The sequence below is a fragment of the Pithys albifrons genome, chromosome 4 (assembly GCF_047495875.1).
Source record: "Pithys albifrons albifrons isolate INPA30051 chromosome 4, PitAlb_v1, whole genome shotgun sequence".
Lineage (NCBI taxonomy): Eukaryota > Metazoa > Chordata > Aves > Passeriformes > Thamnophilidae > Pithys > Pithys albifrons.
The window spans coordinates 48,870,671-48,898,345 of NC_092461.1; the positions used below are offsets into that span (position 1 = coordinate 48,870,671).

The window sequence follows — 27,675 nt, forward strand, 5'->3', positions numbered from 1 at the left end:
TGGCAAGCAGTCTCGCTCTAGGCTGATGCCCTCTCTCCAGGCTGACAAGCAGTCTCTCCTTCGAGACAAATGATGGCTGGTGGTGTTGGAAAGAAGGTAAGACGAACTGAGAGGAGAGATCAGAAGAAGACTGGGCAAGGCGTCCTAGTTTCTCCTTGTCTCTTGTTCCTCCAACTTCTGAATTCATCTTCAGGTTTTTATAATGCTTTCCCAACCTCTACACATGTTTTTTGGCATGTAGTCAGGTCCAGATGTGGGAAACTGATCACAAAGGCAGGATCTTCTGGCAGGAAAGATTTCCTTGAGAAAGCTTTTCCACTAAAGCTGACATAGCAATGTTAGCAGAATGTATTGAGAGGCAGAAAACAATGGAGAAACATATTTTTGACTTGTTTGCTCCTACACTCTCCTTAGTCCAAATTCTGTCCAGATCCAAGTTCAGTCACGGGCAGCTGGCAGCTCTACTTCTGAAGACATTGGCCCCATTGCAGCTTATCTTCAAAATGCCAAGGTCAGTCCCTTCTAGAGCAGTCAAGCTGCAGACACATTGCATAGCCGTGGGCTTGCTTGGTCTGTATCCAGAAGGACTTCCACCAGCTCACCCTCTGCCCTTTTCTGGTGTGCTGTGTACAGCACTTTCCTGCCCATGCATGGCAAGTGACTGCTCCAGGAGACTCAAAAGTTGTCTGTCCCCTCCCCACACTGACATTCCCTTACTGCAAGAACATGTTGCCCAACACTGCTACCATTTCACTTGCCATTGCAACTGCTTTATGGTGCTTTTGCCACTGCTGTATTTACTGCTCACATTTCTGTCAAAGAAACTTTGATATTGCCTGTGTTCTGTGCAAAACCTGACTCCTACTCTTGAACAACGTCTCTCTAAAAGAGCTGGAGAGTTAATCCTGACCAGTAGAACAGCTATCCATGCCAGGGCAGCCAGCATATGGACCTGAGCAACATGAAACCCAGAGTCACCAGGACTATATTCTTGCCAGTTTCTCTGCAGTTCAGAAAAGATTTGTGACACAAGATAACAGTGTTGCTGCTGGGACCAAGATGTGCCAGGACCATCTGGGATGACCAGGTTTGGATACCAAGTTGTTGCATGGGGGTGCACCTCCAACAGTTGATGGAAATGGTTGGCAGAAGCCTGTGGCAGAGGACAGTGCTCTGAAATTCATCACCCTTAAGACCACTGATTCATTGCTATGGAAGTATGACCAAGATGGAATTTTTGGAGCCATAATCCAGACTGTGTCTCCTCAAGCATACTGAGTGTTTGTAAATTGATGACTTACCAATGATATTACCATGACTAGTAGACATGGAGTATTTTGTCTGTGTCTGTCTGTCTGAATGTCTGTCTTCTGATTGGTTGTTCTAGTTGTAAAGCAAGGAGTAGGCTCTAAAACAAAGATGTGTGTGCAACTAGGTTGTGCTGATAAAGCATTCATTAGGTTATTAGAAAGTTACAACTTTATAGTGGTTGCAGGAAAATGGGATTGTAGCAGGGTGAGACTAGAGGTCTTCAAAGTGCAAGTGCAGACTGATACTAAAGGTTCCAGGGTTGTAAGCACAAGTCACAGATGGTCAGTTTTCAGTCACCAGAGGAGAATAACCCTGTGGATTGGATTAAACCTATTTTAGGAATAAAGAGAGAACAATGAACCTCCAACACAAGTAAAATATGCTATGTATAGCAAATTCAGACAAAACATGGAATTGCAAACCAAGGAGGAAAGAGCAAGTAAGCTGGAAAACATATTAAAATTACTTCAAACAGACACATGGTGAGGAGGAAGAATCCCTCCAGCATCAGTCATAATCCTCATGGAGAAGACAAGGTAGAAAACTATGAGCATTAATATCATGGTTCTCCCAGGCTTCCCTGTTCCTTCTTGGAGAAGATTGGTGCCATTGACCCAAGGGCACAGAGGAGCCAGCAGGAAGAGGACAGGCCCAGACAGTGGGGAGGGTGCTGAGCAGTGGATCTCCTTCCTGGGAATGGGCTGTGGTAACCGGAATTTGGACTATCAGTAGTATATTGCTGTATAACAGCACTGATAGTATTTACTTCATTGGACTGTAAGCATTTTTATTAGACTAATAATGAATTCTTGGCTCTGCATTGAAGATATGTTTCTTTCGCCCCTGTAAATTGTACTGACTGTCCTGGAGGTCTTGCAGCTACACTTCGGTACAGCTACCAATACAGAGAGCCATTCTCAGAGTCCTGTGATGTTTTTGAGAACAGCCCGAACCTGCAATGAAGATACAAGGTAACAACTGCCTTTTCTCAGGCTGTAACTTCTGGTGCAGTGGGGTGGTATTTGTAACTTGAGCACAGTGCCCATGTGCTGAGGGGGCAGCAGCCCTGTAGGGAGGTGGTCAGAAATGTGTCATGGCTGGAAGTGAGAAGAGTGGTGCATTGCAGTGAAATACGGGTAAACATGCCAGGTCCCAGGAGGGCTGAGCTAGGGGAGAAATCAGGAATGTGGGCAGGGTTGTTCTGCCTGGAGAAGGATGGGGACAGGAATGCTGAGGGTTTGGGCTGCTGTTAGGCTGCCTAGGTGGCATCCTCAGAATGGAAAGGAGGAGCAGGCAGGAAATTACTTTCATGATGTGTGAAAACACCTCTCCCAGACTAGTTAAAGGATTGCTCTGCAGTTCACAGAAGCTGTTTATAACATGCTGCCGCTGCTCTCTGGGGCATAATGCAAAGGCATTCATGTCCATTGGTGTGCCAGGCTGGGATGCAGGTGGGGTGGTACAGGTCTCTATAGGGCAAAGGGAGACGGACACGGTGTAAACAGTGCTGCCTTCAAGGAACAGCTCCTGGGCCAGCCCGGTTTTATTGCAGAGGGAACTAGTTGTTTTGTTCCTGTTCATGCGAACATGAACATGTGCCATTGTGTGCAGCGCAGATGGTCTGGGACTAGGATCCAGGAGTAGGTATTGGAGCTGAGGGATTTGGCAGCATAGATTCACCCCATGAAAGAAACCCATTTGTAACATGAGAGCTTATTAGACAGAACTGAAAAATACCTATATAGTGCAGACATAAGAAACTACTTTCTCACCATGGATACAGGTAATACATTGTAAGAAAAAACGGCATATAGGCACATAAGCAGCAATGATGACAGCAATCTCCTGGTGACAAATCTTCCCCAGTATATATTCTGGAAGTTATTCTGTTGCGTTGGTTAATTAATCTTCTAAATTGTCAAAAGATTGCCATGATATCAGGCACAGACAAGGGACAGAAAATCCTTATTAGGTGTGAAATCCCAGCTAGAGTAGTAAAATGCTGCATTCCGGTGCTAGGTGTACAATGTTTGCCTCCACAATGATTTTAAACATGTTAGTTCATCTGAAAGATGGTTTTGAATTGGAAACATGAATAATGAATATCATTTGCATAGAACATTATATGTGTTTAGTAATATTGAACACCATGTAGTTCCCAGAGGTGATGATACTGCTTGGGTGGAGAAGTGGCTGCTCAGTGAATTAACAAGAACCAACTTTGCAACTGTGCTCGGCAGTTGTGATCATGAACTTTAGCTTCACCAGGGCCATGTCCAAATTGGTAAAATTATGCTCTTAATAATATAATGGTATATCTCATTATGTGCTGCAAATATTAAGTCATATTTGTAGTCTAAATTTAGTGGGAAAAACATTCTGTGGAGGAACTAATTTGAGGGAAAAGGAGATGCCATTACACTGCAGAAGGGCTGGTTTAGGGACATGGACAAGCCACAACACCCAATGTTTCAGGTTCAAATTACCCTTCAGCCCTTGAGTCAGGCAAACTGAACATTAAATCACTTACTGAGCATGACCTGGAAAGTTCTATCTGCCTTGCATGAACAAGCCCAACAGTTTAATTTCCTGGTAATACCAGATACAGATGACCATAAATATTTTCATGGCTTTTGCATTTGACAATTCCTCATAGCTGATAAAGAATAGGCTACTACTTAGCTATGGTGCCTTTCCTTAAGCACTTTTTTTGCTGTGAGCAAACTGTTCTTTCTGTCCATGCAGTAATACCCAAAACATATTTCCCTGTATCCAAACATGTGGGTGTTTTGCAAAGATTAATGGAAATTAAATTAAACCTGAGTGATACTGATTATAATGCAAGAGTGTGTAAGGAAGGCTAATTAATACAAATGGCAGCATGGCTCAGTCCTGGCCTGTGACACCACTTTCTTTCTTTTTTTCTCCCTCAATCCTATTTTTCAGCTAAGCAGGCATCCCCAGCAACCTAAAACTACTTGTTTTAAACAGTCTTGAAAGAACAGTTTTACAGCAGCATCCCAGTTTTGCACTCAGGGCTTAAAAGAAATTCAGTCCTCTAGAAAGAAGAGAAAAGCTATTGCATTCTCCCCTCTCCCTTCCTGCTTATGAACATCCTTCTAACATTAAGATTACAGTATTTCCCAGAGTTTTTTTCTGTGTAAGGACCTGTTGCAAATAAACTTGAGTTTTATCTTGTTTAAGTTGCCTATGTCAACAAATGTATTTTCTAGTGAACTAGCTAACTTTTTATCCTCTATTAATGATCCAACTTTGCCATTAGTTTACTGATGGGCAGGAGAATGGCTTTTAATTCTGGGTAGTATGCACAGGCTACCTGAAAAAAATTTGAAAATCAGACTAGAGGACTTTAACAAGACAGAATGAGAACTTTCATCCCTGCTTCTTAGACCACCACATCTTTTTTGTTGCTGGTACCTTTTCCACTTGTTTCACTGAGACAATCTGGAAGGGAGGCACCTGGGAAGGCATGAGTGCAATGGGGGATGCTTGGCCAGAGGACTCTGAAGGTTTAGTTTTGAAACATTTCAGTGTACCAAGTTCTTCAAAATATTTGCCTCACTGTGAAATGAAAACATCCTGTGGACATGCTGTGTCCACATTGTTGTAGCTCATATAGCACCTCCTAAGTATTAATTTTAGAAATGCCACCTCAGCACGTGTCCCTCAGAGGCACAAGAGAAACAGAGTCTATTAAAACTAAGCTTTGGGAGCTTCCCTTGCAGCAAGGCACTCCTACCCATCCCATCAGCCACTTCTTGCACCAGCAAGGCACAGTCTGACCCTCGAATTTGAAGCATCCCATTTGCAGAGTTCCTATGGGCTGTTACATGCCTGACTGATGGACTGTGGCTTCCTCATGTTCCCAGATTCCTTTTCTTTTGGCACATCTGAAAGCCATTCCTTTGATACTATTCTTCCTTTTCCACAGGAAACAAACCAGTTCCTATGCCAGCATCCTGGCCAGGAATCAAAGAGAACAAGCTACTTGTCAGGCAAATGTTTTGGTTTGAAACCTGGGCAAAATGCCAAGTATAAACCATAGCAATGTAGTCTTCCTCCTCCCCCTGCCAAGGGAAAAGGGAAAAACGCTAAAACTTAAACTGGTTTATGTATTTACAGGAGGGAGGGAAAATTAAAAACAAACTACAGTGTAACACACACATATACAAAGGTAAGAAAAGAAACAACTCCCTACTCCTACCGAACACAAATTCTACCACCTGATCTACAAAACCACCCACAAAGCCTTCGCAAGAAACACCCAGCAAGGAAAAGGGAGAAGCTGGCAATAGAAATGTTACTTCCCAAAATAACAGTAGTGGTGGGGCAGCAGTGGAACAGCTCTGCAGAGCAGCACAGCAAACCCTGTCCAGACACCTCCCCTCACTCCCTTTTATATCTCAGTTTGCATCATCTGGTATGAAATATTTCTTTGGTTGCTTAAGTCGGGTGACAAGCTGTCCCTTCTAATCTACATAACACCATCAGGCCCTACTAAACTGAAACCTTCTAAATCTAAGGCCTAACTAAGCTGACCTACCACACAACACCTGCGGCATAGGCAGTTGGAATGAGGATGATATTTCAGCAAGAGCCTTTCTATCTTTAAGGAAGAATATCTTGTAAATTTACTGTAATTTTGGAAAAAAATTAAAAGTGCTATGTGTAAAAGTTTTGAGGTTATTTCTATGACAGAGGTCAAACAACACCATAGCTACTTTTCCACCTTGTGCTTTCTGGTTCAGGCAGCAGTAAAGAGCATTTTTTAGTTTTGTATTCTATTTAGCTCATACTTGCCTTATGACATCTTACTAGAGAAAATGTCTCAGATTCCCAGTGTCTTCCACTGTAGCTATGACAGCAACCACAAACTCTGCAATTTATAATTACAACTGCATTTTGACCTCGTAAGCCCTCTTCGGCAAATACACTGATTTCTTATGGAGAATATATATATTTTAGCTTCTTTGATATGACCACAGAGTCCACAAATCACAATATGAGGACATCAGATACAGAAATATTCTGATTCTGTGAAGAGAGGAGGTGGGAACCATTCATTATACCTTTGCAGTCTTTGATCTCAGCTCCTAAAGATAAATCACCCACAAACAAATGAATGTGAAATGCATGAAGTAATAAAAAGACACTTAAAAAATTATCTTTATTTTCGAGTTTAAGATCAACTTTCAATAATTTGCAGCTAAAATGAGAGTACAAAAATGTTCCCATTAGTCCAGTTTGAATTTAGCTATATTCTTCATTATTTGCAAATAAAACTAAGCCTATTTTCTTCAAATACCATTTCTGTGCACAAATTACTTAAACCATTCTTTTCACAAGGCATGTAAAACAGATTTCAGTTCAAAAATTAAAATATTTTACACTTGAGCATCAAAATTTAAAGGTTCTCAAAAAATGTGCCTGAACTGCAGGAGTACACACTAAAGACATTACAATGTACACATGCAGAGACATGCACACATGAATATCTATGTATATGATACACCAGGAAGATCAAAGTACCTGTTTTCTTGTTTTCATGCAATCTCAGTCCTTTAACAAACCAGAATTCATGTTTAACCCAGTTCTCATATATTGCTTACACAATAATTATAGTTTACTACTTTTTTCAGGACAAAATCATTTCAGCCACACAGTAAAATTGTGTGTCTTCCATTCAATATCCTACAAGAATGATACAATTATGAAATACATTAAGGAAGCGTAAGCGAGAAGATGAAGGAATACTGCAAGATAAAATTGCAGTGAGTCTTTGATAAGATACATTTGCCTAATGATGAAGTAGTAACTGTAAATCCTTCCTCTTCTTTAGCCAATGAAGACATTAACTTTCTTTTGCATGATTCCATTTCTCACATAGTGGAAGAAGATGTATTTTACATGTATATAAACATCAGGAAAATCGTATGTATACATTCTGTTGCAATTATGGAAACATGGCAAAGTTCCTTTCTGTTTGAAACCTGAACTCAGACAAATCATAAAAACTCACTGGCTGTTGGCAAATCATTACAGCAGAAAGTGTGTTGTATAGAAGTCCTCATGTGCAGCCGAGGCACATTGAACAAATTATGTGGCATAGTGTCTTCTGGGGGAAAACTATATTTCAAGAATCCTGTCATATAAGAAGACAGAGATGCCCACAGGTCCTTTATCTGAAAGTCCACATCTTTTAACATGGTTTATATATTTGAGCCATTTATATTTGAAAGATACTTGATTTGTTACTCAAAGGGCAGACCCTGTAAACAACACTCTTCATTCCTAAGATGGGCACCTAGACTGAAGATGTCTAGATTACACTTTGAGCTTGCTGCTTCCACTAAAACTGGCACAGGAATCTATTTTTAGAACTTTAAATTGTCTGAAGCAGTATGAACTAGATCCTGTCACCCTACAGAGTAATTTATTATTTTATAAACAACGTGGTTGTTTCTACTGGTGGTTATCTCTAGTAGAAGGAAAGTAAACAAAAATATTTCTACAACCTGCTCTCAGTTTTATTAAGGTCACTGAAAGTTTGCATGTTAGGAACTAAGAAGCCACCTAGGACATAATGTTATTTCTTTTCAGTTACAACCTAATGAATAAGAACAGTAATGTATTACATGAGAAGACTGTATAAAATTCCTTGTAACTAAGTGTGGCTTGTACCACAGAAGGTGGATGCAGTCTTTGAATGCCCTAAAGTTAAGTTTTGGGATATGAACAGGTTTATGGGATCTTGGTATAGCTCAGGAAAGTTACTATGAGCTGTCCAGGGCAACGACTCCACAGCTGCCACCTCGATGGGGGTTGTGGGCAGCATAAGCAAGGTCTGTGGTATTGCCCAGATAATCCTGTACCAAGGCCATCCCTGCTAACCATTCTGTCACATCTCATGCTCTGAATGCAAGACTCAAACACTGCCTCTCCGATGTTTGGCATGACCTGGGGCTCTGTTATACCTGTGTGCTATGCAGCATCACAGGTGTGCTTTTGTTGTGTGACCCAAGCCATCTGGTCAGCACATCATCACAAAATCATTTCTTACCTAGTAAATAATCTCACTGCCAGGACTCCTCTGTTCCTGTGTCTACCCACTCTAACATGGTATCCACCCAAGGCAACAATCTCTGGAAGAGCTTCTTACACAATGAACCCTCCCTTTTGCCTTCCTTCAAAATCCCTTCTACCCTTTGACTCATCAGCATCATTATTCACTTTCTGTAGCATTCCTGTATCAGGTTTATATAGCAGTCTCTCTGCCAGTAAAGCCTTTTAATCTTTTTCAAATACACTATAGTATGCAAAAGTCTCACACTAACTCTGGATTTCAGTTTGCCTTTTTGTTGGAATAATTGATAAATAATATCTATTGCATAGACTTGTACTACAAAGAAATTAGTAAGTCCTCGCATACCTAGCAGTAAGCTAATAGATGAGCCTAATACTGAATAAATTAGGATACAGTCCCAGAATTCTATTTATACTGTTTGCCTTTTCATAAAAAGGACTTTTTACCACTCATACATGGATTGTCTTCCCAATGCCATCTGTTTGTTACGAACAACTTTCAAATGGCCCTCTAAGGATACATACATATATATGTATATATGTGTGTGTATATATATATATGTGTGAAAAAATATATATATGATGGGGAAGGTAAATAGATTTACCTCTTTTATCTTCATAAACATGCAAAATCACAAAGAATATATATTTTTACTTCTATATTAAGAAGTCACATGTTGAATTAATTCCTGGATTTTACTACATTGAACAGTTATATTCCTTTTTTTGTGTATAATAATGATAATCATGGAGTACTGTGATACATGATGCTTACAATGCAATTAAATAAGTTCTGCACAGTAAATTAATTATGTCTTATAAAATAAAGGGGTTTTTTTGAGTTGACATTAGAGTAGGGCTTTAAGATTTATGGTTAATTTCATGTAGTATTAATGATAACTTTTTTCCAAGTCAGTCTGGGTCATAACATAATTAAAGGGAGATATATAAAAACTAAGGAGCTGTAACTCTACTTGCCAGCTAAGACTAGGAACTTCAAGTAAAGCTGATTAATATGAAAGTTACTGTTTTAAAGACAAAAATTATGTAAATACAGACAATAAATTAAAATTAAATAATTGAAAGCTTAATATATAAAGAGGTTACTGTATGACTTAACTATATATAACCAATATATATATATATAGTTTAAAAGAAATTTAGTGGAAGTCACCTATGTGTCACTTTCTGAGATGCCTGGGTTTGAGTTTTATTAAAGTGAATGCTTTAAATAGGTTTGAATGTACACACTCAAAACTCCTTATGGTTAAAAATACAGATTTATTTGTTCATTTCCTGGTTTTAATTGTGATGAGCTGTGTCCCTTATTATCCAAACTGATCTTAATAGCAATGCAGAACAGGACATGCAAAAGTGATAACACAGAAATTAGTGTAAAACAAATGGCCTGAATTTCGGTGTATGTCTGTGTAGTGCCACTGTTTTAGACAAATGGCATCTGAAGATCCTAGGATGTCTGCAGCTGGTTTCCACAAGACCTGCCTCTGAAGGCGCCCAGCAGAAGCTGCCTGCTGTATCCCCCCTGGAACATCTGGAGATCTTTGTGTCTTCAGCGACTGATGACATTTGAAGTGCAGTGAGTGTAAAGTCCATCCTCACCTGCAATTTTCTGTGTTAATTGGCACAACTCTTTGTTTTCCTTCTGTCACTTTGTCTGATGCTTTTTGTAACATTGATGGTGACTTCTTTTGTGGACATTTTCTGTGTGTCTCGTTTACTCTATGAGAGAATTAAACAGTACAGTGAGTTCCACACTGGCAGCAGAAAGGGTCACTGATTGCCTCCTAAATTAGAAAAACACTTCAACTTAACAAACAAAATGCCTCCAGCATCCTTCACATGGTACTGTGATGCAGAGCAACTTTCTCATTCAGAATAGACACAAGCTTTTATAACTGCTATAAAGGCTGTGGACGTCATTAGACTTTGGATCAACCCTCTTAACTATACTTACTATCTCTGCATGTGTGTACTCTAAAAGCAGAGCAAATAAATCTGGTTTCAGTCCAGAAGTGAAAATTCAGAAGTTCATTTTGATGTCACTGAAAGATGTGCATCAGTAGCCTGAGAAAGAATTTTCTATGCTTAATTTTATGTTTCTTAAGTGAAAAGACAGTTTTAAAGCAACATTTACTTCTGCCTGCATATAAGACCCAAGCATAATACATACCTTTCAGTGCTTCATCAGATAATTTCCAATATTTAAAAAAGTCAGTCTGTCTAGCATGCAAGTGCACCCCTAATTTAAATTTTTCCATATCCTACTCTGTCTGCTTGTTGCCATAAGCAACACACTATACTGCACAGTAAACTGGATAGGTCTAACAAAGTGCACTCAGAACTGGGTGGATAGAGACATAGAGGTGAGTTAGGTGGGTTTAATTATTGCATTTCCAGTATTCCAGGAGACTCTTTGCCAGTGTGATGAATGCCAGGTAAATTAGGCATTATTTACATGGCAAGAGTGCCAAATAGAATAATGTCTCATAAACTCCCACTGACATGAGTTGAAGGTGCATATATATTGCAGAGCAACACCTGGAGTTTATTTGCTGCCATGTATTTGTTCACATTGCTGCAGCCTGAATACACCTGCTCTTTTGCTGTCTACTCCCCCAGTGCTACTGTTCATGCAAGGACTCTCCAAAGACTATACATATAATGAAAATCAAAGCAAACAATTGTTAGTCAGAGACATAATCTGGTTACCACCTTTGCTTTCGGTGTGCCTGACTCTTCTATTGCCTTTACTGGTTTAAGGACTCCATCATCATCGTCATCGTCATCATCATCGTCTTTTACTTTCAAGTTGTTTTGACATTACCATCATGAGAGAATACTAAAGTTTCCCAGATGCAGCCCGTGTCAACCCCCTTCCCTTTCAACATCATAAATTGTGACACAAATTGTCACACAGCCAAGGGGTAAGGCAGGAGGCTGCTTTAGAGCTTGATGCAGGGGAAAGTGAGAAACAGAGAGGCAATGCCATTTACCTCCTCCTGCCCACAGGCACATGGCACAACCCATGAGAGCCTCATGTGCTGCATTACACTGCATTCTAGAGCATGTAGAGATCAAATAAAAACTGTAGTCAATGCGAATGTTCAGATAAATAAAATGAGCACTTTTTGAATTGGGAAGGAGCATCACATTCTCAATGCTAGAAACATAAACTTAAGGTGTTCTGATAGGGAACAGGCTCATCTTAGGCTTCCTTCACTAGAGAAACAGAGATTCAGGGTGGCAAACCAACGCTGGAGCCTGAATTAGATATTACAGTTTCTGTATTTATTGTTTTACTAAAAAATTTAGACAACCTACCTCCCTTTCTTATGCACCTGCATTAGATGTGTAGGATAATGTAAATGCCTTACCTATAATCAGAAATTTTTCTTTGCACTGAGCTGCAACAGTGCAGATGTATGTTACTGAATGTATTTCAGCTAGAAAATGCAGGAGGAAATCTTCAAAGTCAGAGGGTCTCAGGGCAGGAATCCACACTTCACTGAGTAGTCCCATTACAATCAACACTCATATTATTAAAATGTTGTGGGAATTTGTCCATACTTCCTACTAAATCCAATGCAGCAGTAATTTTCCAACCACTTACAAAATTAGACAATTTTCTCCAATAGTATGCAAGGTACACGCTGATTCTCAATTGTAGCCAAGTCTTTTTCAAATTGGATTACTAATTATGTAGTTCTGTTCAACCATAACCAGCCTCACCAATTAATTTTTCTCTGTGGGCTAGTGGCTATGACAGGCGTTTGTGTTTTTTGCTTACAGCAACCCCATAGCTCTGGCTATCATGCTGCTGGGGAATGTGTCCCTAACATCTGGAGGTGCAGTAGCTCGTGAAAAGATACAGCAGTATCCATGTCACCAGGGAAAAACTTTGTTCTACAGCAATACAGAAGATAATACAATCAAGGTATAAAATAAAAAGACATGTACTGATGTATTGTGTGTTAGCAAGTGCAAGGTGAAGTTCAGTCCAAATTCCCCTTTTCATTTGCTTACTCCCCTTAGGTTTAAATTTTGCCTCTCTCAACATGACTCCGAAGATAGGACCACTTCTTATGGGGTGGGTGTAGCAGTTCCATCACATGCTGTGTTGAGGCAGTGCATGTGGGAAAATGTCAAAAGACAAACCTCAGTGAGGAGGAGTAGCCACATTGGCAGTAATTCACCAGAAACAAACTGTGTCCATGCCTGAGGAGCAGAGACACAGGGAGCTTGTTTCATGCCTGAGAGAAGCATGAAACAAAGGATGGAATGGTACAAAGAGGTTGGAGTCATGCTCTGTTTAAAACAATGCAGCTAATGAAAACTAAACCAAAGGAATGAACCAAATAGTGACTAAAAGATGAATTTTGCACCATGAACCTCAAAATATGTATAACTTTTCACTCCCTGCACATGCTTTACATTTATGATTAAAGTCAAACTCCACCTAATCATGAAATGACATCAACTGAAACTTTTTTTCACCACTGTCAAAGAAAACAATATAAATACTACTTAAGAGGAGACTATCTTTGTATCTTTGGATGGTCAACAGCCTGTACCTCTCCTTCCCCCTAGGGACACCTGCCAGGTAAGCATTATTCCATGATAATACTACTGCTTGTGCTTTCTGATATCAGTACCTCTATAAACAGCAATTTGTGGACCTTTATCTGTCACAAAAAAATCAATAAATTGCACTATTTGTGAATCTGGAGTCTTATTGAATTCACTTGGACTTAAAGAGCAACTTATGGTAGTTGTGCATCTGTGATTGTGTTTGTGACCACACTGTGCCTCTGTACCTTACCAGACTTACAGTGCCCAGTTGGTTACTCTAAAATATTATCTGTGAAGGTCTCAGGGAGACTTGGACAGACAAATAATGCTGCCTAAGAAAGGAAGGCCTGGCTGCCACCAGGCCTGCTGCACCTGTGGACAACACAGAAAGCAAGGGGGTCTCCCTTTCCTAAATTTGTGCATGACATAAAGATTGGTGTAGTCAGCAGGACTGCCATGGAAAAACAGTCACTGAAGTAAATGTGCTCCCTCCGAGTCAGACAAGGAATGGGCCCAAGAATTCTGGAAAGACAAAGCAATTATTTATGTGGTATCGGGGACTTACTTATCACACAAAAGGAAATCAAAGAGTCCCTTCTCCCAGCAAAAATTTCCTATATAAAGTATACTGCTTCAAAATCAGAAAATAGAGGTTAAAGTCATCATTGTCCTTTGAGACGGAAATAAAATAAAGATGGAGAACCCAAAGAGACAAGCTTATAATGGAGAATAATCATTTTAGGATTCTACTTGCTTCAGCAGAGCACAGGGAAAGGCAATTATTGAAGAAATTAGGTAGGAGAAATCATAGATAATTAATCTAAACAGTTTGCACAATACATGCCGCAGAAATGAGCATGGGAGCATTTTTTACTGTAAAAATGTATGTGTTGCTCTGACTGACAAATAAAAGATCCATTCTGAGGCCATTCAGGCATGAGGTATTGTCAGAGGTGCTTAGCAAAACCATGCTGGGGCTCTGGTACAACCCCAGGACCAGTTTTTATCTCTTACATAGTTTCACTGCAGCAAGTTACACCTGGTTACGGCTAGTGCTGAGCATCAGGGAACATAATTATACTCTTACCTCTGTGGTCCTGAAGCTGTTCTGTCTCTGTGTCATGGCTCCCATGCTGTGGACTGCAGGGTTTGCACACTGAGAACCACAATTGTTCCTCTTGTCAGTGTTCAGTGTTCCAGCTGGGGTTGATGCTGTACTTACAGCTGTCTGAGCCAATTTCCCGTCCTCCAGAAGACCTAGTAGGGACACATGATATTGGGAAATAAATACTTAGGAGCAATTTGCAACTGGGTCTGGCTCCCCTTTATTTTGCCACATGTTTGTGGGAGTGGTAAGTGATGCCAGGTGTGGCACAGCACTACAGTGAGAGCAGTCCACCTCCTTGTGTCACCCTTATCCTCACACTTGGCATTGTTTGGCCTTTTCCCCATGGTTCACTGCTCTATGAAACACCAGCTTAGAAAACATGGAAAAAGGATAAATGAGTGCAGCACAGCAGTAGATTTTTGTCATCTGCAGATCTCCATTGACTTCTCTACACACACAGCTCCTTGCATGACTCAGAGTTTAACTCAGGACCTGAAGAGGCATCCCTTAAATCTGTCTCAATCATGGGAAATGAAGAGGTTGGATTGTGAGCATGGCAGATCAGAACAATGTGGATGGAAATGTTGCTCTATTCATGGCCTTGAACACTTTTTGCACCAGAAATTGAGAAAAATTCAGGACAAATAAATTTCATACTGTTTTGACTATCAGCAATCAAAGAAATGAGAAATTTTATTTCTGCTCTGGCTGTGGGGATGTAGTCCAACATGATACTGGACTGTGTAAATGAATTTTCTCATCTTATTGCATTAACGAAAGTCAGTCATCATTTATGGAGAGTACAGAGCACTAAATATCTAGTTGCAACACTGGGTCTGAAATCTACTACAAAGAGCAAGTGGAATGCATAACTGTAGCTCTCACTTTAGATTTTTTTAAAGTTCATTTAAAAAGAGCTTTATGTTAAAAGAATTTTTAAAATGGCAAATTTACTAACTGGCAATGCAGGTATCAAACCTGGAAACATTAAGGGGCCACAAACAAGTTAGAAAAAAGTATGTGGAAAACCAACTATAAATCATTGCTATTTGAAGTGACATTGTATCATCAAACCCTTCTTCCATGAATCAGGTGGAAATTCAAACAGTGTCAAGGGTATTAAAAGCGAAGCAAAGTGCTGAATTCTTTCTCAGAATCTGTAAGAAAGGCTGCATTGTCAGTAGGAAGCAACATCAGTAGCAACTAGTAAAGGCAATTACTTAAATCAATAAAGCTTCAACCAAATATTCAAAGCCTTGATATTGAAAACATTTAAAGTTCTGTGGATTTAAATCACCTTCAAGATCCCCTCCAACCCAAGGCACTCTGATTCTGTGGGTTAAGAAGTCTAAATACGAACTAGTCACTGCAGTTCCCTGTGCAGTCAGAAGATGGAGTCAGAGATTTTCAAAGACGGTTTAACTTGTAGTGGTCGTAATTAATAATGCTAACTCATCCAGGTTTTGGTAGAAAAAAAATTGAGTTGAAACTTGAAAATACTACATTATAGTTTATTTTTAAAAATACTTCAGGCTTTGGAAACTGCTTTCTCTGCTGGATACAAAAACTAATGACATTTTCCCATCTACGTTTAGATGCAACTTCCGTAAGACAGGAGTAATTTCACCTCTCCTGCATCTCCCAAAAGTTCACACCTGCTTGAATTTGTGGTCTTATATCTTCCTGTCACTCCACAGTGCCACATGAGAGGCAAAAATATGACATGCTGCAGAGCAGTAGGTGACACAGACTGATATCATAGACAAAACCAGTTGTCAGGGAGGGCAAGGGAGAGGCACTTAAGGGTGCCTGAGTCAGAGCTCTAGGCCAGGAGTCCACTGCTTCACGTTGTAATGGAGCTGTGACAACCAGCTTGAGCACAGCTTCCAACAGGCAAACTGCACTAGGCATTACGGACTAATTCCATTAATTGAATTTATGACATTTCAAACATATATGAGTTACAAGTTTTTCCTTCTGAAGAGTCATGCTATGAAATTACTTTCTGCAGAGTGTCTCTTTGGCCATCTGGCCTCTGACTAAATTGTCTGGTGAAACAGCTGTCACTTGAAAAGCCTTTTTGTTATTAAGCACAATTGTTCACTTATCAGCTTGTGTGGCATCCTTTGGTCTCACATTGAACAATTTTTCCAACATGAATCAATTTCTGGAGGCTGACAGAAAATCTCAATCCTGAAAATGATCTATCTGGTTCATTTTTTGTCTATGTTGTTTTGCAGTCTGAGCATCCTTGCTGCATCCTGCATTGCAGGAGTGAGACACTTTTTGCAGTATTTGCCAGAAATAAACCAGATATCAGCATGTCTGAGCCTTCCACTATCACTACTATATTTTTACATGGATGACCTAGTGGTCACCAACACTAGGCAAAACACTCTTTTATTTTATCCTGAAATATGTTTGCTATTCTGAAGTTAAGAAACTATTTTAAAATTCTTTTTCATTGGCAAATAGATGATTTAGAGAGTGGGTCAAAGTTTAAAGGTTTCAGTGACTTGCTGTTTATGTATGAGCGTTGAGCAGAAATTACAGTGAGAATGCATGAGCAGTGGAGCTAAGAGCACAAGAGTTGCTGGCAATTCAGAAAGCAACAGCTGTTTTATAGACTAGATACATAACACAAAAGGTTGATGCAAAACAGAGATGATGTTAAAAAAGCATTAGGACCACACAGTTGCTTTTAAAATAGCAAATATGTTTGCATTGCTATTTAGGGTTTGCCACAGTACACAAAAATGGAAAAGTTAGCTCTCTTCTTCTGTACTATCTGGAATTTACAAGCCAACAGGAAGGCAATACGAAGGGTCTTGCCTCAGTGTCATCTAAAACAAGCAAACTGTCAAGGTATTTATGTCCTACTCGCAGCATGGGTTCAACAAAAGATCTCCTCAGTCTTCCACTGTAGAGCTCCAGTTTACATCAGTGTTGGTTAAATCACAATAGAGATTTAAACAAATGGGTTCAGTAACATTGTTTTCATTCTTATCTTCTCTGTCAGGATACTACCCACCAAAACCTGTGGGCCTCTTGAGGCCAGGCAAAACAGCAGATCCCAGCTCAAAGCTCTGTCAAATACATGTATACCTGAGTTTCTGGGTGATTATTAAATGCCCACCAACGTGGTGAACATTCCCTCACAAATGGCTGGTCAGTGTTTGGAGAACTGTTTCCTCTGTGGAGAGGAATGGATGACAAGAGGCAGGTGTTTCATTGCATGTAATCAGGTTTATTTTTAACCAACATACATGAGTTCTCTCTCAATGGTCACAGGGAGAATAGCCACACAGTAGCCCCACTGGTCACAAATACAAGTCCATCTTTCCAGCACAAAGTGTGCTTAGAAGAATTTGTTCTCCCATGGCAAAACTCACTGCCACCTTCCTCTGCTGTGCTGGGCTGCACAGGCACACCAAGTCTTGGCATTCTTACCAGGCCAATAGAAATCCTTTAGGGTGCAGTTGGACAAGCACTTTTTTCAGAAGCATCAGGGGAAAAGGGTTATTTTAAACTGAAATCAGCCCCGGGATGCAAGTCCCCAATGACACAAGCCCCCAGACTGGCACAGCCTGGAAGGTAGGGCAGGAACCGAAACAAGCAGCTGAAAGCAGCTCAGGTTGGTGTGCTCTGCAGTGGAACAGAACAAACACAACCCTGCTCATCCAACCCCACTGGTTCTCCTCACTGCACTGCCTTGCTGAGCTGTCTAAATCCTTCAGAGGGATATTCATGTTGCTTCCAGCTACACCTGCATCAGGGGACGCGTGTTTGTTTAGTCCCTTTAGCCCAGATTCTCCAAAGCTTCCATTGTGTTACAGGAGAAACAGTGTGCCAGAACTGATGATCCAGACTGAGATGTGATACAACTGACTGGTACAAAGGAGCTTTTTTTCTAAACTCTCTTTCATTAAAATGTCTGATGAAGCCAAATTATGGCAGTTCAAACAGTCTTCTTGTGTATTTTCATATGTACACTTTGAACATATTCACAAAACCATATTTGCCCAAGTTTGGTTGTTTCGTTGTTTTGGGGGGGTTTTTGTGTTTTTTTTTACTCCACTGAAATGCTGACATTAGAACACTGCCTTTTGTTCAAGCTTCCCAATATATGAAAGTTTGGGGGAAATTGGACATGCACAATAATCAACTCCAATCATTACATTTGACAAATCAAAACTAAAAATCAATCCCTAGGATATCTGAGTATGTTTTATCTGTTTCACAGTTCAAAAGAAGGACATACAAGAACAGTTTTATTATTATGCCAATATGTAATGAACAGAAAGCCACCAAAAATCAGAGGCATCTCAATGAAGTATGAAGATCAGAAAGTTGGGATGATTTTGTCTGAAATATGTATTCTGTATGGACACCAACAGGCATACTGAAGGTAACATAAACTCCTAGGAGAGGGCAAAGAGAATAGAACACAGAAACAAAGGCACAGGTATTTTTAGACAGCTCATATAAACACTATAAATAAAATTACCTCTCCGAGACCTGCTGCTACTCATAACTAATAGTTTATCCTAAAATTGAATATGCAGGCCTCCAGTGAGACACCAAGTTTTTTTCCAGTCTTTCTGGATTAACCTCTTACTCTCTCTGATGTAAATGTAATGAAAAATTCAGTGTGTGCAAGCAAATACCAAATTAGTTTTGAGAAGAAAGGCTTGAATACATTTATGTTTCTCTTACCTTAAGTCTCTAAAATTGTCTTTATTAATTACCCATAGTTATTATCATGATTCTTTGTATTTCACGCTATTAAGTCATGTATTAATGCCAGGTAGGACATGGCCATTTTTTAAAGAACGGAAGTTTTCTTCATTACAGAATTGTAGGCTGTAAACTGTTGTGTACTGTGCAAAGGCATCTTTCAGTTCCTTAATGTCACTTGGAAATCTTGTGCAAATTCACAAATGGATTCCGAGGATTCTGTTCATAATGCTCTTTTTTCTCTGATGGCTGTAGCACACTTACAGCTCCTCTCTCAACATCGCCCTCTCTGTCCCACCTATCTTCCTGCCAGGCTGTACCTCACTTCTCTAAGAGCATGAGGCACCAATTCCCATCTCCAGGAATGTTCTGTGAAACCTCCCTGCATTTCCTAGCATGTGTTCTTTTGTCTACAATCCAAATAATTTTTAAATTCTGAATGACTTTTCATAAACTGCCAGATCCCTGTTTTGTAGTTGAGGAGATATATATTTAAAACTGCAGTCTGAAAAATTGCTCTCAGACTTGCAAGCTTATGTCTATTCCAAATGCTTAAATAAAGATGATGTGAAGAAGGAGGAGATTACAGGATTAATTCAGTTTGTGGAAGTAAAACTGGTCTAAAAAGCAAAGTAGTGACATGGATTGACAGTTGGCACTGAGAAACAGGATAAAAAGAGAACTAGTGGGGACAATTTTGTACCCTTTAAATATCAGGACCACAGGAAACTTCTTAAACCACAGATAGCATAAAGGGAGGTCTATCTGGTTATCTTGCATAGACTTCATCAACAGAGTAAATCTTGGTAAGATTCAAGATGACCTGAAAATTTCTCTGACTAACAAAATCAGAAATGTTGCAATAGCTAATGCTGTCAGGAAGTTTGGGAGGGGTATGAAGCCTTGTAGTAAGAAGGCAAAGTTAATCTTAGCCAAAAGAATCAGATCTTAGTGAAGAAAATTATTCCATGTGTGTTTGCCACAGTATTGTCCCACTTCATTTTAAGACAACAGGTAATGGCCAAAACTGGACATGAATTCTGACCCAAATATGCTCTAGATCTGATCTGGTACTGCATGTGACCCTCTGCAGTCATGTGTTCTGTCATGGGATAGCAAGCACACATTTGTTTAGAGCTGTTGATTAGTATGCTAAATTTATATCTTTGGAATCAACTACAAGCAAACCAGTAAAATTCAATTTTCTGCTTCAGCAACCCCCTTTTTATTTATTGTGACTGTTAACTCATGCATAATGCATAAGATGCTGGGTTAGAAAATGCTGCCTAATAAGATGCTGCACTAATAAGATGGACTCAGAGAAAACTCACAATAAAGACAAATGAACAGTATTATCACTACATGCAGTTGCGTCCAGAGGAAATATGTGTTTGCAATCATCACCGAGGTTCTTGCTTTTAATGTTGTAGTGTTAGTAGGCACAGAGAGCACTGAAATAGCTGCTCTCTCTAGCTGTTTCCCTGATTTGGAACTATATATTTTTGGGAAAGCCACGTATCTGCAGGCCTGAGGGTTGGTACATGCTTCTGCTGCAGAAACAACATATGGCACAGACCTGATAAAAAATAAACAGAGTGGAGGCTGTGACAAAACTCAGGTTTAAGTCATTTCCTCCAAAGCAGTAGCCTCAGGGATGAGGCCAGATGCTCAAGAAATCTGCAATAGCTCTTTTCCCTAACAAGAAAGAATTTAGAAACTTTCAGACATAGCAGAGAGTGAGTTTATAAACTGGGATCAAAGATCCAGAAAATCTGCACAGGGATAACCTGCTGCAGCAGGACAATGTTACCAGAAACAGTGTTTTGTATCAACAAATACAATAATGCAATAAATTTGCTGCCCAGATGTTCAGAGAGTCCAGAATTATTTATCTGAACTCTAATGTGATATGAATTTTAGACAGTGAAGCAAAGTACAACAAACATATTTGCACCTCCTGTGCATTCTGGAGGTGGCTCCAAAGCCGCCCCCAGCCAGGCAGGGCTGAGCTGTGCTCAGGAATGCCATAAGTGTGGGGGTCAGTGCCTTCCTCCCTGCTCACAGGGGATGCTCATTTGAAGTTGGATCACCCTAAAGCACAAACAGCCTGTCAGGCTGCAGACTCTTATATCCTTTGCATGGCCTGATTTCCCAGGTACAGTCAGATCCCAAAGTTTGCATATTGGTATATTTAGATTTCAAGTTGTGATACAGAATCACAGTACAACTAGCTCGTAGGCAAATTTAACAATGTTGCAACCACATCTGTGAAATAAAGGTTAATATAAATTTCATATTTATTCCAAATAGGAAAATCATGCTGCAACACTCTAAAAATGTGTGATCATTTCAAAGCTCAAGACAATGTAAACATGATAAATAGACTCCAGAAGCTGAATAAAAGGGAATTGGTCTGACCATGAAGGGAAGATAGAAAAGGTGAACTTAAGAAAATTGTAATCATGGTGCTAGGCAAGGCCTTAATGGCAGAAAGAAAACAGAGTTTGACGTATGAATATACAAGTTTTGATAATCGGAACAGATGGAAGAACTGAATTTTCACTGTGTTGTGGAATAAGGATCAGCATCATTTTGAAAAGCATTGAAGGCTGAGTACATTTTTTGCCTGGGAAAATAATGAGACAGAATGGATTAAGCAAGTAACCAGTGCCACGTGATGTACAAGAAACAGATCACTCTTTCCTCCAAAGTGAAAAACTAACACACAAATAGCAAACCTCAGAAGTGCTTTTCATAATACTGTATTTTAGAAGGATAGACAGTGCAAGGATCTGCTTCTCCACGGGCAAATATACAGGCTATGTTTCAGTACTGCCTGTTAAAAAATACACCTTAAAAATTATACCCGCCATACACAATACCTTACATCACAGGTGTCCAAATTATGGCAAATCAACCTGTTTTCCAAAGATGCTGACTTCTGGCTCAGTTCCTGTATGACCCTCCCCTTAAAATGCCAAGACAGAAGTTCCCCTTACAGGAGAGCACTGTGTGAGATGGAGAACAAGCAGCAGGCTGCTGCCCCTCTCAATCATCCTTCCCTCAATGGTAACTCCCGTGTTTATAGAGGGGTTCTGAACAGTGGCTTAGAGTTGTGGGTGTTCACATGGTCCTTCCCTTTCCTTTACATGGTCTTTCAATTTTCCTATGAGGTGTGGTAATAACAGTCATCATGTTTGAGACTAATTTCCAACATAGATATGGAAAGTATTATTATCATTCTTATTATCTAGCTAATCACACATGGAATTTTAAGATGAGCTGATGGCATAATTTCAATTAATCACACTGAGGAGCAGCAAAAATATTTAGGCAGACTAAACAAAAATCCATATGAAAAGCATTGAAAAGTACATGAAACTTGAGCTGAAATTACTTTTCAATTTTGCTCACCGAGGTTCAACATCTGGAAGATGAAGGTTCCGTGTAATACATTGTACATTTATTTTAACAAATAGTGATTAACTACTGGCCTAATTTAGAAAGGCTTAGGCAAAAATGTAAGCCACTGGAAAGCTGTAAATTCAGTCTGAGCGCCCCAAAAGTATGCTCCATATGGGAAAACATAGGAAAGCCCAGTGGGCTGTATGGCCAGCTGACATTCCCAGCCTTAGAGTCTCTGAATATACCCAAGGATACTGTTGAGAACTGGCTCACATGATAACTACAGTCATAAAGTGCTTTGGCTTAAGGGATCTGTATGCACATGAGAAAGTCATCACTCACATTTAGGGTTCACTCTAGAATGAGGGCAGCAGCTACATTAAATCCTAATGCCATCAGCCATCAACAATCTTCTAGACAAATCCATGACATTCGTCCCATCTTTTCCACAGGCAGTGTAAGCACCCAAAAAGCACTCAGGCACCAGCATTGTGCAACTGGCAGAAATTCATACTTTCAGTACTGCAAGTGCTTGAAATAATTCTGACGGCCCAAGTGGGAAATACTAACAGTTTGTAAGAATGATAATTGCAACATGAGGACCATATTCAGATGAAATGTACAGAGACAGAAACACAACCATATACATTGCTAAGAAACTGGTAAAAAAAAAGTAATCAAAATATTTCAGTTGGTCATTAAAGAATAGGCTGATTATTTTTCTCTTCAGTAACTAGCATCCACCTGAACAGGCTAGCCTGAACCCATGATCTTCCAGGAGGAATGAGAGGCTCAACATTACTTCTTTTTCATAAGTTGCTTAAAATTTTTGGCTCAGTTAAGCAAACAGCAACACAGAGGGGCTCGGTGGATTCAGGAAAAGCTTAAAATGTAAAATCCAGCCTCAAAGCCTACAGTTAATGGCTAACTGGTAAAACACCACCCCTGAGTCTACTTCCTTGTTTTACTTTCAACCTGTATTTTTCCTAAACAGAGGAGAAAAGGCAGTGTGATAGTCTAGGGAAGCAAGTATGCATGTACTCATCAGAAAATAAAATTGCATTATTGATTTTTGCACAGCAAAGGACCAAGCCACTCATTTCATGTGAGACCACTGCTGAAAAAGGTACACACTCACCACACAACCTTCAAAATCTGATCTGCATAGTCCAGAAAAGAGGGCTGTATTTTGATTTAAGATAAAACTCAACCTTCAATCCCAGATTTCCTTTAACTGTGATCAAATTATTTCTGTTTTAAATTGCAGGAACACCTGAGGAAAAAAGGTGGAACTGTCAATAGAATTTCTGTTTCTATGAAGAAATATATTTCTATAACTGACTACAGGTAAAGGAAAGAGAGATGCTGGATTACTGCTGGAAATTTTGGAAATTTTAATCAGGGGGAAATGAGGGAAACTGCACTCTGAACTGTTTCCACTATGCAATACATTGAATCTCTGCTTTTATGCTGGCAGGAGTCTTCGCTTAAATCTAATTCAAATTTTAACTTTGCTGTGAACTCTACATTTCCAAAATGCATAATACAGGATTAGAAATTCATTCCTAAGGAAAAGCCAAAAGAATGTTTAGATGTCCTGAATCAGGATATAAATGTGGAGGTGGCGGGGAGAGAGCTTTTCCCACAAGAACAATAATTTTCCAGAGCAATTTCCTTTTGAGCACCTTGCAGGCAGGATCTGCCACTGACAAAAGCCACCACTCAGGTTTCCTGCCCAAATCCTTTCAGAGACTCTCCCTCCCTCACCATCCCTCCTCCCCACAGCCTGCTAAAGGGGCAGAGTGCAACAGCTCTTCCCATAGTTACTGACAGCCCTTTGGCTCTAAGATTTCAATGCTGCAAGAAGAGGTTTTTTCCAAAGGAAAATAATTTGAAGAGATTGTTCCAAGTCATCTCTCCTTCAAGTCATCTCTATTGATGCTCAACAATCTTTCTGCTTTCTGACAGCTGGGAAAGCCTTTCATGTAATTCAAGTGTTCATGCAAATCACGTTTTTAGTGAATTTATTTTGTCAGTGGTAAGTTATTATAGTGGGGTGAACTATGGGTGATCAATCCTAGTAAGTCCGCTTTAGATCGTAAGAGAGGTTTAGCAAGACTTTTGGTCATTAATTAAAGGGGCATGAATCACAGAGTAAAAGGCGTTGTGAAAAAGTTTGTTTCTGGGTTGGTTTACTCACAGCTTTTGCAGTGTTTTGAGGCAATTCTAGAGGCAGAAAGTGCAATGAAGAGGCCTCTGGGGAAAGAGGAGGCAGCTGGAGGGCCCTGCCCAGCCCCTGCCCTCCCCTCCTGTCACATCGGTACGACGGGGCTACTCCCCCCTGAGGCACCAGGACCTGTCAGCAGGATTCATGCAGTACCTGAATCACAACTGCCACCTACCATCAAACAAGACCAAAGTTGTTCCAGCAACTGAGTCTAATATGTCTCACAAAATAGAAAGCTGAAGGTTCGTGACAGAAGAAAATTTCCCATCTCTCAATTATCTTTGATATTTTTATTAAAACTTTGCTTGCTATGGGCACATCCTTTTTATATGGGAGTTGATACTTATCAAAGAAGAATTAATTTTAAAATACTTTTAGAGGTGGTGAGGGAGGTTGTTTAATATATTATGATGGGACAAGTAAGTATCAGTGACATTTTAAACTGAAAAGGGAAATTAAGCCAGTATTTCACTATCAGCTGACAGCAAAGATTTAACTATATGAATTGGAAGAATTAACAGCTAGAGTTGGGCTAAAAAATATGGCAATTACAAAAAGTTGTACTTATCATACAGCCCAATTTGTATTTATCATGCAAGTCCATTTTTTTGCAATAATTTCAATGCTGTTTTGTGGTTCAATAAATACCGGTTTAGACCAGTACTGTAATCCTGTACTCGGCTCTATGCTGAACAAACCTCAAGTATATCTGTTGAATGGGAAATATCAATGTTGAGTGTTTTCAGGTCAGTGCGTTGACAATGATCATTTATTGCAGAGAATACAAATTTAAATCTATTATTTTACTTATTTTCTATTGCTGTATAGGATCCTTTATGATTTCCTGATCCACAGACTGATAAAGAGTTGTCATTTTTTAGTGGCAAAATTGACTCTTTCCATTTCTAAAAGAGGCATCCAGCTGGCTGGTGCATCAGTGTTAATTCCCTTTGTCCTGCAACAGTTCCCACCCCTCTCCTGCTAACATGCTGGGAAAAGTTTGACTAGAAGTCCCAAAAGCACATAGGAATGGTTAACTCCTCTGAAGAAGCAGGGGAGCTGGGCTTTTCCATTGTTTTCATTTGTCTCTGCTTTTGGTACTGAGTTTGTACTGCCAGTGCTGACAGCAAGGTTTGCTGGTTTTGTGATCCTCCAGAGGTGTAGTGAGGAATGACACAAAACTCGGGACCACTCAAAAAGAAACCCTTTGAATAGCCCTTCCAAATTGTGCTTTCAAGAAATTCAGAGGACTTTGAACCCAATCATCTTCCTCTTGTTGTACACAAACCCACTCAAGGGGTGCTTTCTGTGTTTAAGAAACCATTCCCCATAAATACTAACACAAAAAAAATTTATGTAGAAGGTAGAGATGACACTTTCAGAAAGAAGACTGCTTTGTGAAAGCTAGATGGTAAAAACTAGATGCAAAAATTTCCTCTCCCTGCTCTATGAAACATCCCACATGATATTATTTCTTCTCTTTTTGGGTGGTTTATAGTTTTCTCAATACCACCCTTCACCCAGAAGCTAGTGACACCTGAATTAGAGGTCATATAATCTAAGTCCAGAAACAATATTAAAATGAGATCCAATACCATTTGTGGTGGTTTTACTCTGGCTGGACAATGTGGCCTCCAAAGCCACTCTATTATTCCCCTCCTCATGGACAGGAGAGAGAAAATATAATGAAAGGCTCATAGGCTGAAATAAGGACAGGGAGAGATCACTCAGCAATTACTGTCATGGGCAAAATAGAATCTACTTGAGAAAATTTATTTAATTTACTGCAAATCAAAATCAGAGCAGGGTAATGAGAAAATATAAACCCCTAAATCTTAAAACACCTTTTTCCCATCTCCCCCTTTTTTCTAGGCTCAACTTCACTCCTTATTCATCTACCTCCTCCCACCAGCAGTGCAGGGGGATGGAGACTGGGGGCTGTTGTCAGTTTATCATGTGTTGTTTATACCAATCCATCCTCCTTAGGAGGAGAAGTCCTTGCATTCTTCTCCTGCTCCAGCATGGGGTTCCTCCCACAGGACAGTTCTCCATGAACATGTCCAACATGAGACCTTCCCTTGGTCTACATTTCTTCACAAACTGTGGTAGTGTGGGTCCCTTCCATAGGGTGCAGTTCTTCAGGAACAGGCTGCTCCAGTGTGAGTCCTTCACATGGGGTCACAAGTCCTGCCAGCAAACCTGATCCAGTGTGGGGTCCTCTCCCCATGGGTCCATAGGTCCTTCCAGGTGCCTGCTCCAGTTTGGGCTTCCCATGGGATGACAGCCTCCTTTGAGCATCCCTCTGCTCCAGCATGGGATCCTTCAGGGGCTGTAGGTGGATCTCTTCTTCACTGTGGACCCCCGTGGGCTGCAAGGGGGACTGTCTGCCTCTCCATGGTCACCATGAGCTGCAGAGGAATCTCTGCTCCAGTTCCTGGAACACCTCCCACCCCTTCTTCTCCACTGACCTTGGTGTGTGCAGAGTTGTTTCTCTCACATATTTCACTCTGCTCTCTGACTGCTGTTCTGCAGATTCTCCCTCCATCACCTCTTAAATACGTTATCCCAGAAGTGCTGCCATTGTTGCTGATGAGCTCAAGCTTGGCAAAGTTGTGGGTCCGTCTTGGAGCTGGCTGGCATTGGCTCCACTGGACATGGGGGAAGCCTCCAGCAGCTTCTCACAGAAGCCAACCCTGTACCCTGTTGCCCACTACAAAACCTGGCCATGCAAACCCAACACATTATTATACCCAAGGTCTGGACTAAGACGGAATAGTGAATTACTGTAATATATCTACAGTCTAGGGAAAGGATGCATTTATTCACTTTTACTGTAATTCTGATCTGTAATAAGATCATCTCCTGAAACTATCACATCAGAGTCACTGCTGTAGTTGTTTATTAAACACACCAGATTCTGAACAAACCCATTAGGAAAAGAACATAAATGTGTAAGAGCACAAAGAGAGCCTGGGATACCCGTGTAATGCACTGATCCCTCTTAACCCGAAGTAGATTGTTTATTAAATATTCCTCTCCAGTCCAGTCCACGAGAACCCCTCTGCTGCACCAAGTGTTTCATTTACAAACTGATGCTTGCTTATTCATTTCTGTTAAGCTCTTAACTTGGCGTGTACCTGGTAAATGAAGGAGCAGATGACAGCAGAGCGGTCCAAGCCAGCATCAGTCCCTG

General features: G+C 40.2%; 1 protein-coding gene across 2 annotated transcripts in view; it reads right to left on the reverse strand.

The window, feature by feature from the left end:
- Nucleotides 1-1,507: 1,507 nt before the first annotated feature.
- BAALC (BAALC binder of MAP3K1 and KLF4) overlaps nucleotides 1,508-27,675 on the reverse strand; it is a 30,766-nt gene continuing 4,598 nt past the window's right edge. Inside the window, exons 2-3 of one of the 2 annotated variants that reach the window (XM_071553052.1) lie at nucleotides 14,093-14,262; nucleotides 1,508-1,623 (exon numbers count right to left, since the gene is read on the reverse strand). In XM_071553052.1, coding sequence (XP_071409153.1) covers nucleotides 1,594-1,623; nucleotides 14,093-14,262 — 200 coding nt within the window. In that variant the 3' untranslated portion in view covers nucleotides 1,508-1,593. Of the gene's footprint in view, nucleotides 1,624-6,488; nucleotides 10,156-14,092; nucleotides 14,263-27,675 lie in introns of those variants that run through there. The other variant, XM_071553051.1, reaches the window with a different exon arrangement.